The sequence below is a fragment of the Sylvia atricapilla genome, chromosome 6 (assembly GCF_009819655.1).
Source record: "Sylvia atricapilla isolate bSylAtr1 chromosome 6, bSylAtr1.pri, whole genome shotgun sequence".
Lineage (NCBI taxonomy): Eukaryota > Metazoa > Chordata > Aves > Passeriformes > Sylviidae > Sylvia > Sylvia atricapilla.
This window is the reverse complement of record NC_089145.1, coordinates 50,620,773-50,634,338: the sequence shown is the minus strand read 5'-3', so window position 1 is coordinate 50,634,338 and position 13,566 is coordinate 50,620,773. Positions and strand designations below refer to the sequence as shown.

Sequence of the window (13,566 nt, the reverse complement as noted above, 5' to 3'; positions counted from 1 at the left end):
ATCAAGTTAATGTGTACATATCTGGGTACTGATTCTGGAAGAGTTGCTTTTGATACATTCTGGATGTCTGTTCTTATTCCTGTAGACCTCTTTCTACCTCAAGGTCCCATTTAACAACATCTGCATCTTAAAAAGTTTAAAGTAAGGATATAGGGAGCTCGTCAAGAACTGTGTAAAGACATTGAATTCTTACTGTTCTAGCAAGTTTGCTTCCTTATTTTTTTAAAGTTACTCAAAGATACATTAAAAAAAAGTGTGTAGTATCTGAATTTTGTTTTGCTTTCCTGCAGGAATCCTAAAGAAACCCATCCCTCTACTGAGTTATCAAAGGGAAGGTCCTGATTCAGCTTTAATGTTTTTGTGTGAGAATGGGAATCCTGGAAGACCTAGGTTTGTGTATGCAGTTTTTGAGAACGGGTCACACCTCTGCTGTGAAAAATTATAATAAAAATAAGGACCATGGTCTAAGAAAGCGCAATGGCTGCAAGTAAATCCTTAAAACTTTGAATGCAAAGAGCAAACTTTGAAGTCAAACACTGTTATTGGAGCATACACAGAGTACATTATTGCACATTATTCTGCAATTATGCACTTCTGAAGCACAAAAAGAAACAATTCTCCATATATCAACAGGTTTTTTGCTTCAAAAAACTTCAAAAAGATTTTCAGCTGTTACTCTATAAATATATTCACACACACTACATATTACTTTACAATTTTTAAATCAGTGAGAAGATCAAAAAGTATTACATCAAAGTCAGTGAAAGGGCTAAGAAAAGAGCTGGGGAAAGTGCATTTTCTAGAGCTTTAGCTCTAGTCTGACAGCTGAAGAATGATCTGACTTAATAAAATGTCATGTGTTTGTAATGGTGTTATTAGGGTTAATGCACTGGAGAATTTGCAAAGTAGCTGTATGCTCATTTTATTACTTAGCATGCAAGTTAAATTTCCTTGAAATAGGCAAGCATTGCTCATTTTTACTGATCTTTCATTGTAAAGCACTTTAATGTAGCTGCCCTCAGTTTGCATTCTTTAATAAAAGGGTCTTTCACCCTGGTACTTGCTTCTTGAACTTACTGACTTCCCGTTTCTTTCCACAGGTTAGTCTGTACTGTAATAGTATGCTTGATACTGTCTTCATTTTTTTAATGTTTTGTTTTAAAAACGTCTTTTATATCTATGCTTAATAAAAGTACAGGCAGATTCCATTTAAATTGATCCTTTAGTCTCAAAAAGCTGAAGTAAGTTTTTTTTTAAGTAGACAACTAACCTGCTAAAGGTCTCTGGAATCACTGTAGGTACCCACCCACAAGAACATTAAGTAATTCAGCAGAATTAGTAACCTCTTGACAGTAAAATCAGAAAAACAGAAGCAAAATAACTTAATTCTAACCTACAGTGGCAGAACTGAGTTCTATAGTTCTACTTAAAATGTAGGACAGCTGCAGTACATCTGTCTCCTTTCATAAGCAGCAAAACAGCCATACACTTAAAAAATAAATCCCCCAAATCTAAAGACCTAAACCCAAACATTGCCTAACTAGAAACCGATGAATATTTACCAAGCTATGTACTTTATGCAGAGAATATATTTGCACTAACAAGGATTTAGATGATCATTAATTTTCCACTTTTCTGTTTTCTTTGAATACACTTACAGAGACTAATATTTTACAAGATACTGTCTGCTTTAATGTGAAACACAGCCAGGTCAGATGGCTGATCCAAAGGATTGCTGGCTAGGAGGATTGCAGGAACTTCTCCATTTCTTGGTAGCAAATGTGGTTTGGGGAAGCTGCACTAAAGCTATTAAAAAAAACCCTGTAGACAACTGCATTCAGAAATAACAAAACAGTATCCAAAACAGTACCTTGAATCCCAAATGGTCAAAAAGTAGAACCAAGCACAAGCAACCAACAGAAGAATTTTTCATCTGAAAATCACAGCTTTGACTTCTCCCCTCTGTTTTTCTCTCTCACTTCTAACCAGATTTGATCACCTGGTAGCAATAGAGCGTGCTGGGATGGCTGCTGATGGCAATTATTACAATGCCAGGAAAGTTAACATTAAACATCTCGTGGATCCCATAGATGAACTATTCTTAGCTGCACAAACCATTCCAGGAGTCACAACAACAGGTAGGTGCGATTTTGTGTGACATTCTCAGAAGCAAGAGAAGCACAAAGCAGGAGCTCTTACTGGCAGTGAAGGGGAGCAGGAAGCAGGTGCCGAGTGGCTGCTTTCAGGCTACAGCTGTTTGTTGTGATTGGATTTGAAAACACTGTTGCTGGAGAAAAATGACAAGTTTCTGTTGAAGGACTCTCAGAGCCAGAAAAAAAAAAAAGATTTTATTTCAAATTTATTTAAGGACAAAAAGGGAAAAAAAAATCAAGCCCAAATGTATTACTTTTACATAAGTCTATGTGCATACACTCTAAGAAGGAGTTTTTGATAGTGACTTTATTCTGGGGTTTTTTTTGAACATAGAACATAAATGGTTGTTGAGTGGTAACATTACTTATTAAAGCATTGGTTTTATGATTGTTACACCTAAGTTAAAACAGCAGTCTGGACAGAATATTTTTTTATATTGTCTTTAGTTGTACATGCCTTTAAGCAGGGATTACATATTTGCATCTATTAAAATAGTGCCTTCTCCAACAAAATATGTGTGTGCCCTAAGAATCTTTAAAGGAATGCCTTGTCCTTCCCACCAAAGGAACATTGACCTTTGCTAATACCTCTAATGAGAATGTTTTTGTCAACATGCTGCTCCTCTCTTTAGGCAACAAACTTTTTGTTCTTGAAAAATTATTTGTATCTGGTTTCGAAAAAATATGCCATAGACCATTGTATAATATCGTTGTACAATCAAATGCTTTCTCCTACCATGTGTGGCCCAAATGAGAGTTTTTGAGATGTATAATCTCTGTAAATATTAAAATTAAATTAAAAATAAGTACCCATGGCAGACTGATTTCTGTCACATCAGAATACGTCTGCTGATTTAGTTTTTTTTCCTTTTTATAGTGCTGTGGACTCACTCGTAGGTATTGCCAAAAGCATGGGAACTTTGGCTTCTCAGTTTTGTTGTTTTGCAAATGTTTCCACAGAATTTAGAGAGCTTCTGCAGAGATAATGCATAGTCTGATTTCACTGCATTGGTATCATTTAAAAGTTGTGTAGCCAAGGACTTCACTGGTTTTATTTTTCTTATTGTGAAATCTGCAATACTTTATATTTAGATTTAATTTGGTTTTCTCCTATTCATAAGATGTAGCTTCCAACATTCAAAAGGAAGCACTCTAGATGGCACTATCTTGGCAAATCTCAACAGAGGACAAAGATTGACTGAACAAGTATGGGAAAAGCTCTGTTTTGTAAAGATGTCTAGCAAAATGCCTCAGAGCTTTATCTGCTGCTGTTAGTTTCAACTCCTGTCCCTGATTTTAGGTTGTTGATACAAGAATTTGATCTCTCCAGCTACTTACATAACATCACAACCTGATTCCTTTTGTAAAAATACCATAATCTCTTCAAATATCTCCCACAACAGCTCAAAGTGTATTATTCATTTGCTGGAGTTGGGAATGTTCTGCCAGCTTAAATTTTAAATCTATTCAGCAGAATGTTGTTTGTTTCAAACATTCTCTGGATACTCAAATATACTATGAAATGTCATTATTAAAAAATACCACAGGCTTGTGAAAAAGAAGAAAAGCAGTTATTCAGATTCACTATGTCTCAGTGCTGTGAAGTTTCTGTAAAGAGATTTCTGCATAGAAAATGGTTTAGCAAGTCAGAGGCTTCAAAGCACAATGAAGGGATCTGCTCTGATCTCCCATGGTGTTTGTGTATGTGGCTATTCTGCTCTGGAGAACTGAGTGTCTACAGGAAAACAATGTAATGGTTTCACACATTGTCTGTTACCTAGTTAACATTTCTTGTCTTGCTTATCACACTAATTTTTGGTGTCTGTTATTTGCGTATCAATTTCTTGTGTTGGATGTTGGGTTTTTCAAGGTGTTTCTTCAAAGTGTAGTTTAACTTAGCCACTGTGGCCTTTGTGGTTTGTGTCCCAGTACTGCTAGCAATGTGTTGCTACTGATGAGGATAAATTTTTTTCTGGTGGGGCTGTCTTCAACTTTCTTTATGGTCAGTAGGAATTTGGAGGCATATGACTAGTTCCAATATAAATGCAAATATTGTACAAAATTAGGGTGGAGTACTTGTATAACCTTATAGGCTAGAATACCAGAAAGATCAAGTTTTCAGCCTAGAAAAGTTCTTTATATAGTGTGCTCCATGGCAAAAAGCACTGTGTCAGTAGGTGGAGAGGGGAAATGTTAGAACATTTGTTACATGCTGATTAAGTGCTGTCAAGTGTTGCATTTAAAACAAGACCTGTATTAAAAAAAAAAAAAATTCTGATCTGGTAGTTTGACCACAGATAAAGCATGAGCAATGCCTACAATTGTATGGGTACTGACATCCTAAAAACTCAGGGAGTGAGGAGCCTTGAGGAATTTACAGAGTTAGAAGACATGAAAGGCTGAGTTTAGAAGGGACTCATTTTTCACATAAGACTGAAATAAAAGATTAAGAGGTGTTACTGGAACTACATATTATTTTTTTCAGCTGTCATACAATTGACATAGCTATATGCTATTTATGTAGGAGCTAATTAAAAGCTTTCCAAAGTACTGCATGAAAAAATGGGGTCACACATTTTCCTTTCATACAGAAGGTTTTTAGCACAGAAAACTGACGTCTCCTGCATATTCATGAATGTAGTTTCAGAAAACAATATAGTCAGTGGGAACTTGCATGGAAGATCCAGCAGAACTATTTTTCCTTTGCCTGGAAAGAAATTGGGCCTTTAGAAGAGGATTCATCGTGCCTATTTTCAGACATCTATATTTGAGATGTCTGCCTTGGGGTGAGATGAACTGAATGTGTGAAGGGAGTGTTTCTTTCTTTAAAAGCAGTGTAGCTGACTGGCTCCTGTGTGGATGGCTGCGTTTGCACAGGTGAATTTCACTCTGGAGATCTACAGTAAAATACAATTCTCTGGCAATGTGTGGAGGAAGAAGAAAACAGATGGGACAGGAGACTTCAGTGGGGTGTTCTTTTCCTCCTAGTGTCACACAAATGGGATCCATCCACAGTAATAAGTCTACTAATTGTGCAGCCATCCTGGTGACAGGACTCCTGTAAAGACAGGAAAGCAAAACAGGACTGATGGAAAAAGCAATGGATATATTTCAGTTAAAGAAAGTGTTTGTTATCTTCATGGGACAAGGATTCATCTTAGCCTTTTTAAAGAATATTCAGAACAAAAATTTTGATTTTGAGTATAAGAGAAATCAGAACATTGTATGTGATTCTTGCAAAGCAGTAGAACTTCCATATTTATATATGAAGATGGAAGCACCAGGATTATATCAATAGCTGTTTGAAAAGTACTACCAAAAAAGAGATTTTTGAAAGCGCCATTAACTCCCAATGGTGAAATAAATGTGAGCAAATTATTAAAGCAGATAAAAAAGAGTAGCTGTTCCATGGCAAATCCTTTTATGTAAGCTATGTGTCACTCAGTTATGCCCCATTTGACTGGATAGACTTAAGGAATCAAATAAAAAATTGCTGCTGAGAAATAACTTTCCATTTCACTTACTTAAAGAAGAAATTTGCTACAGACACATGAGATATTTATGCAGTTACTAAAAGTGTTAAATTTGCCAGTTTTCAGGGCTTGAAGTGTAAATTATAAATATTGTAATTTCTTTTCTCTAACACATGCTATGCATTAGAACACAGTCACATTTCAAATTCAAATCTGATACATTGCAGTGAGGACTTGGAGCTCTTCACTGTTCTGTTTCACAGACATGGTCTAGGATTTTTCTGTAAAACCTTCGAATTGGAGAAGTGCCATTCAGGCTGACAGCTGAAAAAGAAATTTTAATTTCCAACTAAATAGTAATAATAATTTATTAATAATCAGAAATAATTTTAATATGTTTTTAAAATATTGATAAGATACTAGAGGTACTATCCAGCTTTTATATAAACTGCTAGTTTATATGTTACTCTCATCTCCGGATATCTAAATGACATCTGACAACTTTATGTCCCAAATATCAGGTTGCCTAGAATTTTCCTGAAATGGCATAGATCCCACTGATTTCACTAAAATCACGAAGACAAATACACAGTATTTCTATTTGTGCGACAAAAATCAAGGTCCCACTTCCAGTATATAAGAAAATTTTAAAAAATAAAGACTAGGTATTTTTTTGGTAAGTGACTATGGAAAATAAAAACAGTAATAGTATGCAGGGCTGGGCTCTTTGTGTACTGTGGCACACTATTGATCTGTATCAAACAGATGGGCAATGCAGTTTGGCCTGCTTCTGCCCAAATCCTTATGGATACTTTTGCTTGTCTTTCTGCAATAATTGTTATTTCTATTCTGTTTTTTTAATTAAAGCTTGTAACAAGCCAAGTTTTCTATGCTTGCATTATCATAAAAATATCATGTTGGCTGATTTCTCAGGTTGATTTGGGTTTAATTTTCTATCTTCTTTCTTTATTTATGCTGATGTACTTGTGATAACACATTATATATAACACTCATGTAAGGCCTTCCATAAGCAAAGTTTACTGTCTTGATTCTGTCGGCAGTTCACAACCACTTGATAATTTTGATTTCTTTTGCATACACGCAATGTACAGTGTACATTACAAGTATAAACTTAGAGGTTGGCATGAAATAGATGATGCTTTCAGCTATTTCATTCACAGTCTCCTGTTTTTAGGTGCTGTGGATGAAAAAGGATAAACCATCTCATATGGAGCTATGAACTATCACATATGAACTGTGAGGAAGAAACTGGATGTTTTCTAAAGGGATTGTCAGTTATATGCTGTATTCATATTAATTTTGTCTTTTTCCCTTTTATAAAGGTGTTGGAGATGGAGGAAATGAATTAGGAATGGGCAAAGTAAAAGATGCTGTAAAGAAGCACATAAAAAATGGAGATGTTATAGCTTGTGATGTTGAAGCTGACTTTACTGTTGTAGCTGGTAAGGGATTTTTGGTGGGGTGGGAGAGTAACTGATGTTTGAGAACAGAACTGACAAGGAAACATTTGTCTTTCCAAGTAATTTTTACTGGCCCTTTCCAAGTCATCCTCAGCAAACTGATCTATCTCTGTATTATGTACATTTTCTGAAGAGTTAAGTGCCTGTTGCTTCAGAAGAACTAACTGAAAATTGAGAATGTTCTATGAACAAAGTGCGCTTAAGTGGAAATAGTTGGGCAAATCCTGAGTATTCTTGAAAAATCACACATTATATAAAATCACAGAACCATAGAATCCTAGAATGGGTTGGATTGGAAGGGACCTTGAAGATCATCTAGTTCCTCCTCCCCCTGCCATAGGCAGGAAACCTTTCACTAGACCAGGTTACTCAGTAACAAATATTAATAAGGAAGACTGCAGAAGTGATCTGTGTGGGAATTGAAATGTCTGTGCACATACAAATTTTCAGTATACTTGATAAACTTCTGTTTAGAAGTGCATCTATGAGGCACAAATTAGTGATATTGCCCCTTTAAAAAGAGAGAAGTTATTTCAGTAATCACTCAAGGACAAACACAGGTTCTTGATGTTCAGCAAAAGTTGAATGTTGTAGTTAAAATTCTCTTTCACACCAACGTGAAATAAAATTCACAGTGAGACAGAGATGTTCAGGGAGGACCAACCAACCTGTGAACCGGATGGTCCGTGTTGTCCTTGGGCTCAGGTTTCTCCGTTCCTAACTCAGGTATCTCTGACACACACTCTGCAGCCAATTAGTGCAGTTCTCGCTGTGCTGCTCTTTGCAGGGGTCTCTAACTGGGGTGGCTATGCCATTGCCTGTGGCCTGCACGTGCTGCGCTGCTGTGAGCTCCATGACCGCTACCTGCGCAGAGCCGTCGGCTTCCCGCGTGTGCCCAGCAAGAGCCTCTGGCTGCCGGCGCTGCCGTCCGTCACCAAGGTAATCCCTGTGTGCCAGGGCTGCCACCTGCTCCTGACTGCGAGATGGAAGGGGCCACCAGCTGCTCAGTCCTGCCTGCTCCCATCCAATACCTCACCTTCACAAGGTCTTCGGGGTCTTCTGGGGATTCCTTGTGAAGGAGCAGCCACGCTGTCCTTAGGCAGTTTTCCACCAATGATTCAAGACAGATTGCAAACAGAAATCCTCTGATATGGATGTATTCATGTCTTGTGGCTTCAAGCAGAAGACGGTGCTACAATTTTATGGGCAGTGCAAGAAATCCTTATATTGAGATACAGTGATTAGCATTTTCTGTTTGCTTCCTTAGCATCATGATTTTATCACACTCTGTTGTAGTGTCCTTTAGATGTCTGCTTCTAAGGACACTAAGAAGCAGTGTCCTTAATAAGAATTCTATGTCACAATTCTTATGCAGTAGCCACTCCATACTTCTGATCTTTGTACTTGCTATTGATTTTCCACCTTTTCTAGTTTGCTGGAACATTTCTACAATTAATTTTTGATGTTTCTAAATTCAAGTTGGAGAAAAACTTATACATGAATATTTTTAAATATGTTTTGACTAATGCAGCTCTTACAGTACAGTGTGATATTCTGGGAATGCAAAGGTTTCAGACTGAGAAGAAGTAAAATAACAGAGAGGGGTGAGAAATGACTGTGATCTGTGCTCATCCTGCTAAGCACGTGCCTCTATTTTTAACTTGGCTCTGGTTAAAAAATATATGTATCTGTCTATACACACACATACACTCTCTCTCCCCCTTAATGACTAAATAAGGTTTGTTCCACAACTTTGCAATAAACTAGAAACTTCAAAATTCAGCTTTGTTAGCAGAGTACCTCTACAGAGATTTGGACAAACCCATTGACCTCCAAGAATGCTAAGCAAAATGCAGTCCATCTACCACAGCTATGCCCAAAACAAAGAAGTTTTTCTCCTGAGATGACAGGACATTCTGCATGAAATTCCAACAAAGCATCTTTTAAGTATTTCAGAGTAGATCTCACTAATTTATATTTTTAAATCTTGTTACTTTTGTTTCTCATTTAAAGGTCATAAAACTGAAACGGATCCCAACACTTGGCATCGCCATATAGCTTAACAAAGCTTATATGGCCCTTTTCAGCACAATCTTTTTGTAAAATAGATTAATTACTTTTCAGTTTCCACTGGTTTTTTTTTTTTCCAGTTGCATCTACTGGTTTTTGACCTTTAAATTAATGCATCCTAAAATGACAATGATCAAAATTCCTGGTAATGAGATACTGTAATTAAATGTTATATTGTGTACAGGAAAACCTTCTTGTTTTTGTTTTACCAAGCTATACATCTGGGAATATTAATGATCCAATAATGGGCTACGGAAAGTGCAATACTAAAATGTGTTGAGATAAAATTAATGGAAACAGTTTTGTGGAGGAGAGAAAATGACAAAATGTCTGACAAGAAAATATGAAATTTTTAATTATAAATCACACAACAATGAACAGTGCAGAAGATTGAATACATTACTAGTCACATATTCCATTAGTATAAAAACTCAGACCATTTATGTTTATATGGCTACTTTCTGCAAAATTCAGCTTCATTTAATGCTGTAATAATTACCCTAGTGAGATAAAGGGCAGCACCACACAGATCCATCTCAGTGTTTGTATTTGTGATTGTAATTGGAAAGAGGACATTTGAAGGAGTCCCTGAGCACCAGACAGCTTTCTTATAATGTGCTTTCTTTTTCTTCAAGAAATGGCACTTCCATGAATGCTGTAGGTCATAATTGCTAAGTGAAGACTTCCCCTGAAACACCAACATTATTTCCGTGCAGGCTGGTGTTGGAGCAGTGTCAGGTTTGCACTCCCAAACCCCCAGAACTGCAGAACTCTCCTTTCCCACTGAACAGCAAACTGAGATTGGTCTGAGTTCATGGATGAGCCTTTACACACGTCTTAGCGAGAGCTGCTGCAAAGCATTTGTTCCATGGTGACAGTTGCAGGAACAGGAAACAACTGGACCTAAACAAGCTTTGCTTACCTTTACCTTTGCTTACCTTTACCTTTGCTTACCTAATGATTTGATTATGGTATTGCCTTGCTTTCCAGATGCTCATAGTAGTTTCACACCAAAGTGACTGTAATGAAATGAATTCATTCATACATATCCAAATGAAGCTAATGCTAAACATTCTACAGTCAACTCTGCATTTCATTGCATCTCACAAACAAGTTAATATATTTGCTCTTTTACTGAGCTCTTTATTAATGGCAACATATTAACTGTATAGTATTTTTTAAATTATGACCCATAAGAATATGAATTATATAAAGGTGTGACATATTTTAGTGTGCTTTATTAGCTTTGGCATTCATAAGGAAGTCTTCCTCTTTGAAAAGCACAACTGAGTGAGATCTTTTTCTATTAATTTGATTATATTTTTGTTACTGCACTCCCAACATAATTACTTACTGAAGAGAGAACTGTGGTCAAATTGCAGCACTGTACAGCTGAGGAAGCGTGCTATATATTGTATTTGCTTATTACAAATTGAAACGGTAGCATTTGATGACAGGCATAGTTTATCAGGCATAGTTATGTAGTATTAAGCAAGCAAACATTTTTTACCTCATATAAGCAGATCAGAGAGGTCTAATATGTAAATATGTAGCACAAACTATTCATATTAGAGATTACATTTTGTGTATCCAATTTAGGTATCTCTTTTGTGTCAGGAGAGATCTGCTTTTGCATTTAAATACACTCAGTGCTAAGAGAAACCTCTGTTGTACAGAAAGATCAGTTGTGTAAATATATTTGCATTTATGTATATAATAGTTCATATGACATAAATGATGTGTATTTATAATTTTATAAATTATAAAGTAGCAAATTTTATGCTACTAATGTATTCAGATAATTTTCCTTAAATAGCTGTGTCATTGCTGACACCATGTAACTGTGCATATTTTTCCTTTAGTAGAAAACCAAAGCCTCATTTCACTTTGTTGCAGCTAAGAATTAGGATGTTCTACCAGGAAATAAAAGACAGATCTTTAGAAAGTGCATTCAGAAAGCAGGTTACAAAATTAAACTGAATTGATCATGCAGGGCATGCTTTGCTTCATTCAGAAATGATTATATTTTGGCCATGTACTCTACTAAGTAAAATACAATCATACTGTGTCTCAATTCAGATCTACAGCTACTGTATTCTTTGTGGTTAAGAAATGTTCCTAGAAAAAGTTTTAAGATTTGATAAGAGAAAATTAGATCTTTTAATTTCTTTTTCATCATTCATTTGTGCCCAGGAGATAAAGAACTTTGCTAGAAGTTATTGTGTGGTAATGTCAAACAAGAAGTGTTAAAACCTAGAGAACTCTTTGTCAAGGACACTGGTTGGATTGTCGAAGGAGCAGTTTCCATTGAAATGGAAATGGCACAGTAGACAAAGACCAGAAAGGACATTCCTAGTAAAGAAAGGGAGGAAAAGATAGATAGGTGAGTGTTTCAAGGTCTTATATAACCTATCAAAGCGTTGGCTAAAAAGTGACTAGGTTTTTTTGTTTTCTTAGATTTTTATTTAACAGAATTCAAGGAAAAAATTCTCACTATAGGAAATGCTAAAAAACAGGAAGTTTAACTGTGTACATTTCATGACAAATGAAAAGCAGGGCAGTTTATGCCAGACATACATCCTCTTGAAACCAGATCTTGAAATTTCAGTGTTCCCTGTGGTTTTTTTCAGAGCTCATTTTATCCCATCTTTTCATCCCACAAGGCTAACTGGCCCATAGCTCACAAAAAGGGATTTTGTTCCCTCTGTGTACTTTTACAGCTCAACTTGGAACATGCTTTGTTATCTGCTTATATTAGTTAAGCAAGAAAATAACTGTAGTTCTAAACAAAGCATCTGCTAGTTCAGAGCATGCCAAGGAAGCACAATTTCCCAGGTTGTTTTCTCCCCACTCTTTCCCTAAGCAACCAGAATTCTCATAAAATCAGTAATGAAAAGAGAAGAGAGGGCCAAAGGTACAGAGAGATCAGAGAAGCTGCAGGAAAGGAAAGTGAGTGTGAAGCCCATCCAGATGCCCTCTGTAACCTTTTTTCCTGGTGCATCCTCTTTCCCTTCTGTTTTTTTTTCTATAAAAAATGCAGCTGCAGACAGCTGCCTTGCTGGGGAAACCACAGATGGATTTTTGAGATATTTGGATGGAGGTTCCTCTGATTCTGATTTGTGCAATATAGGAACTTGAAACCAGGCAAAAAATGATGTTTCTGAATCGACACTAATGTTCTGTTTTGAGGCAGTGTGGAGAAAAATAATATTCAATGATTAAACAGCAGTCAAGATTATAAACCATCTGACACTCCTTGAGCTCCAGATGCTAAACATATTCTTTGGGACAGGATAGTACTTGGAAGTTGATGGCAATATAAATATGGAGGATATGGTCAGTCTCTTCCAGAATTAACATAAAGATCTTGATGACTGCTCTTGTCTGATTCAGAATTTTAATTATACCCCGTTTCTTTTTTTTCAAGGAAGAAAATCTTCTGAAAACACTTGTGCAGCTCGGGGTCCGCAGTGGCAAAACTGCCAGTCTGGAGATGGAAGTGGATGGGCTGCCTTTCTACAACACTCATTCACTCATGATTGAAAAGCTGCTGCAGGAAGCACTGCAGTGACTACCCCTTATGATTTCTGCATCAAGAGTTGCTCCCATGTAATCTCCTTATTCTTGAGGCTCTCACAAGGTGTAAAAGATCAGAAAAAGATGACTTTTCATGTCTGGTGTCTTGACCACACACAGCCTTCCATTGTTATCCTTACAACATCTCTGTGAAACAAGAAGAGGATATCATCCACTTGGTCTATCTTTCTTTTCTGTAATTGTATAATGGAAAATTAATATTAAATGATACTATATAATAAGAGGTGATCTGGCTTTTACAATGAAAGCATGAAATTACAATGAGATATTATTGCACTGCTGTTCTTGTTCTACTAACCTCATAACTGCAACAGGAAGTAACTCCCATAGCAACTTGGATTTAAAAATACTTGTGGTGAGGAAAACAACTACAGTAGAGAGGGAAGATTCAAAACAAAACTGCAGTGTTACAGTAGTGAGAGCTCCCTTTCACACTTCCTGTAGCCCCTCTAACACTGTGTTCTTATGGTGGGGGATAGTTTGCAAAGTGTGAGGAGATCAGGAGAAAATTTTAACTGACCTAATAAAATAAAGGCAGCATTGCTGATCTGTGTAAAGGGTCAGCTGTGCCATTAACTCCCATCCTATCAGTAATTTGCCACTTATATATTTTGCCACTTTGTGGGTAATAGAGAAAAGTTGTAGATATTTCAGAGTATCCTGCTGTTACAAAGAAATTAATTGAATACAAAAATAACTATTAAAATTAATAGAAATTAAAGTATGATTAGAAATGAATAAACGCTTGCATTCGGTATGAAATAACATTATGTAAATAAACTTTTACATTAA

The 13,566-nt window shown here is 36.3% G+C and overlaps 1 protein-coding gene across 2 annotated transcripts in view; it reads left to right on the top strand.

Annotated features, from left to right (window-relative positions):
- DGLUCY (D-glutamate cyclase) overlaps positions 1–13,566 on the top strand; it is a 48,409-nt gene extending 34,843 nt beyond the window's left edge. For both annotated transcript variants that reach the window (XM_066321916.1, XM_066321918.1), the window contains exons 9-13: positions 291–390; positions 1,990–2,138; positions 6,970–7,089; positions 7,895–8,046; positions 12,605–13,566. In XM_066321916.1, the coding sequence (XP_066178013.1) occupies positions 291–390; positions 1,990–2,138; positions 6,970–7,089; positions 7,895–8,046; positions 12,605–12,748 (665 nt within the window). In that variant the 3' untranslated portion in view covers positions 12,749–13,566. The remainder of the gene's footprint in view (positions 1–290; positions 391–1,989; positions 2,139–6,969; positions 7,090–7,894; positions 8,047–12,604) is intronic.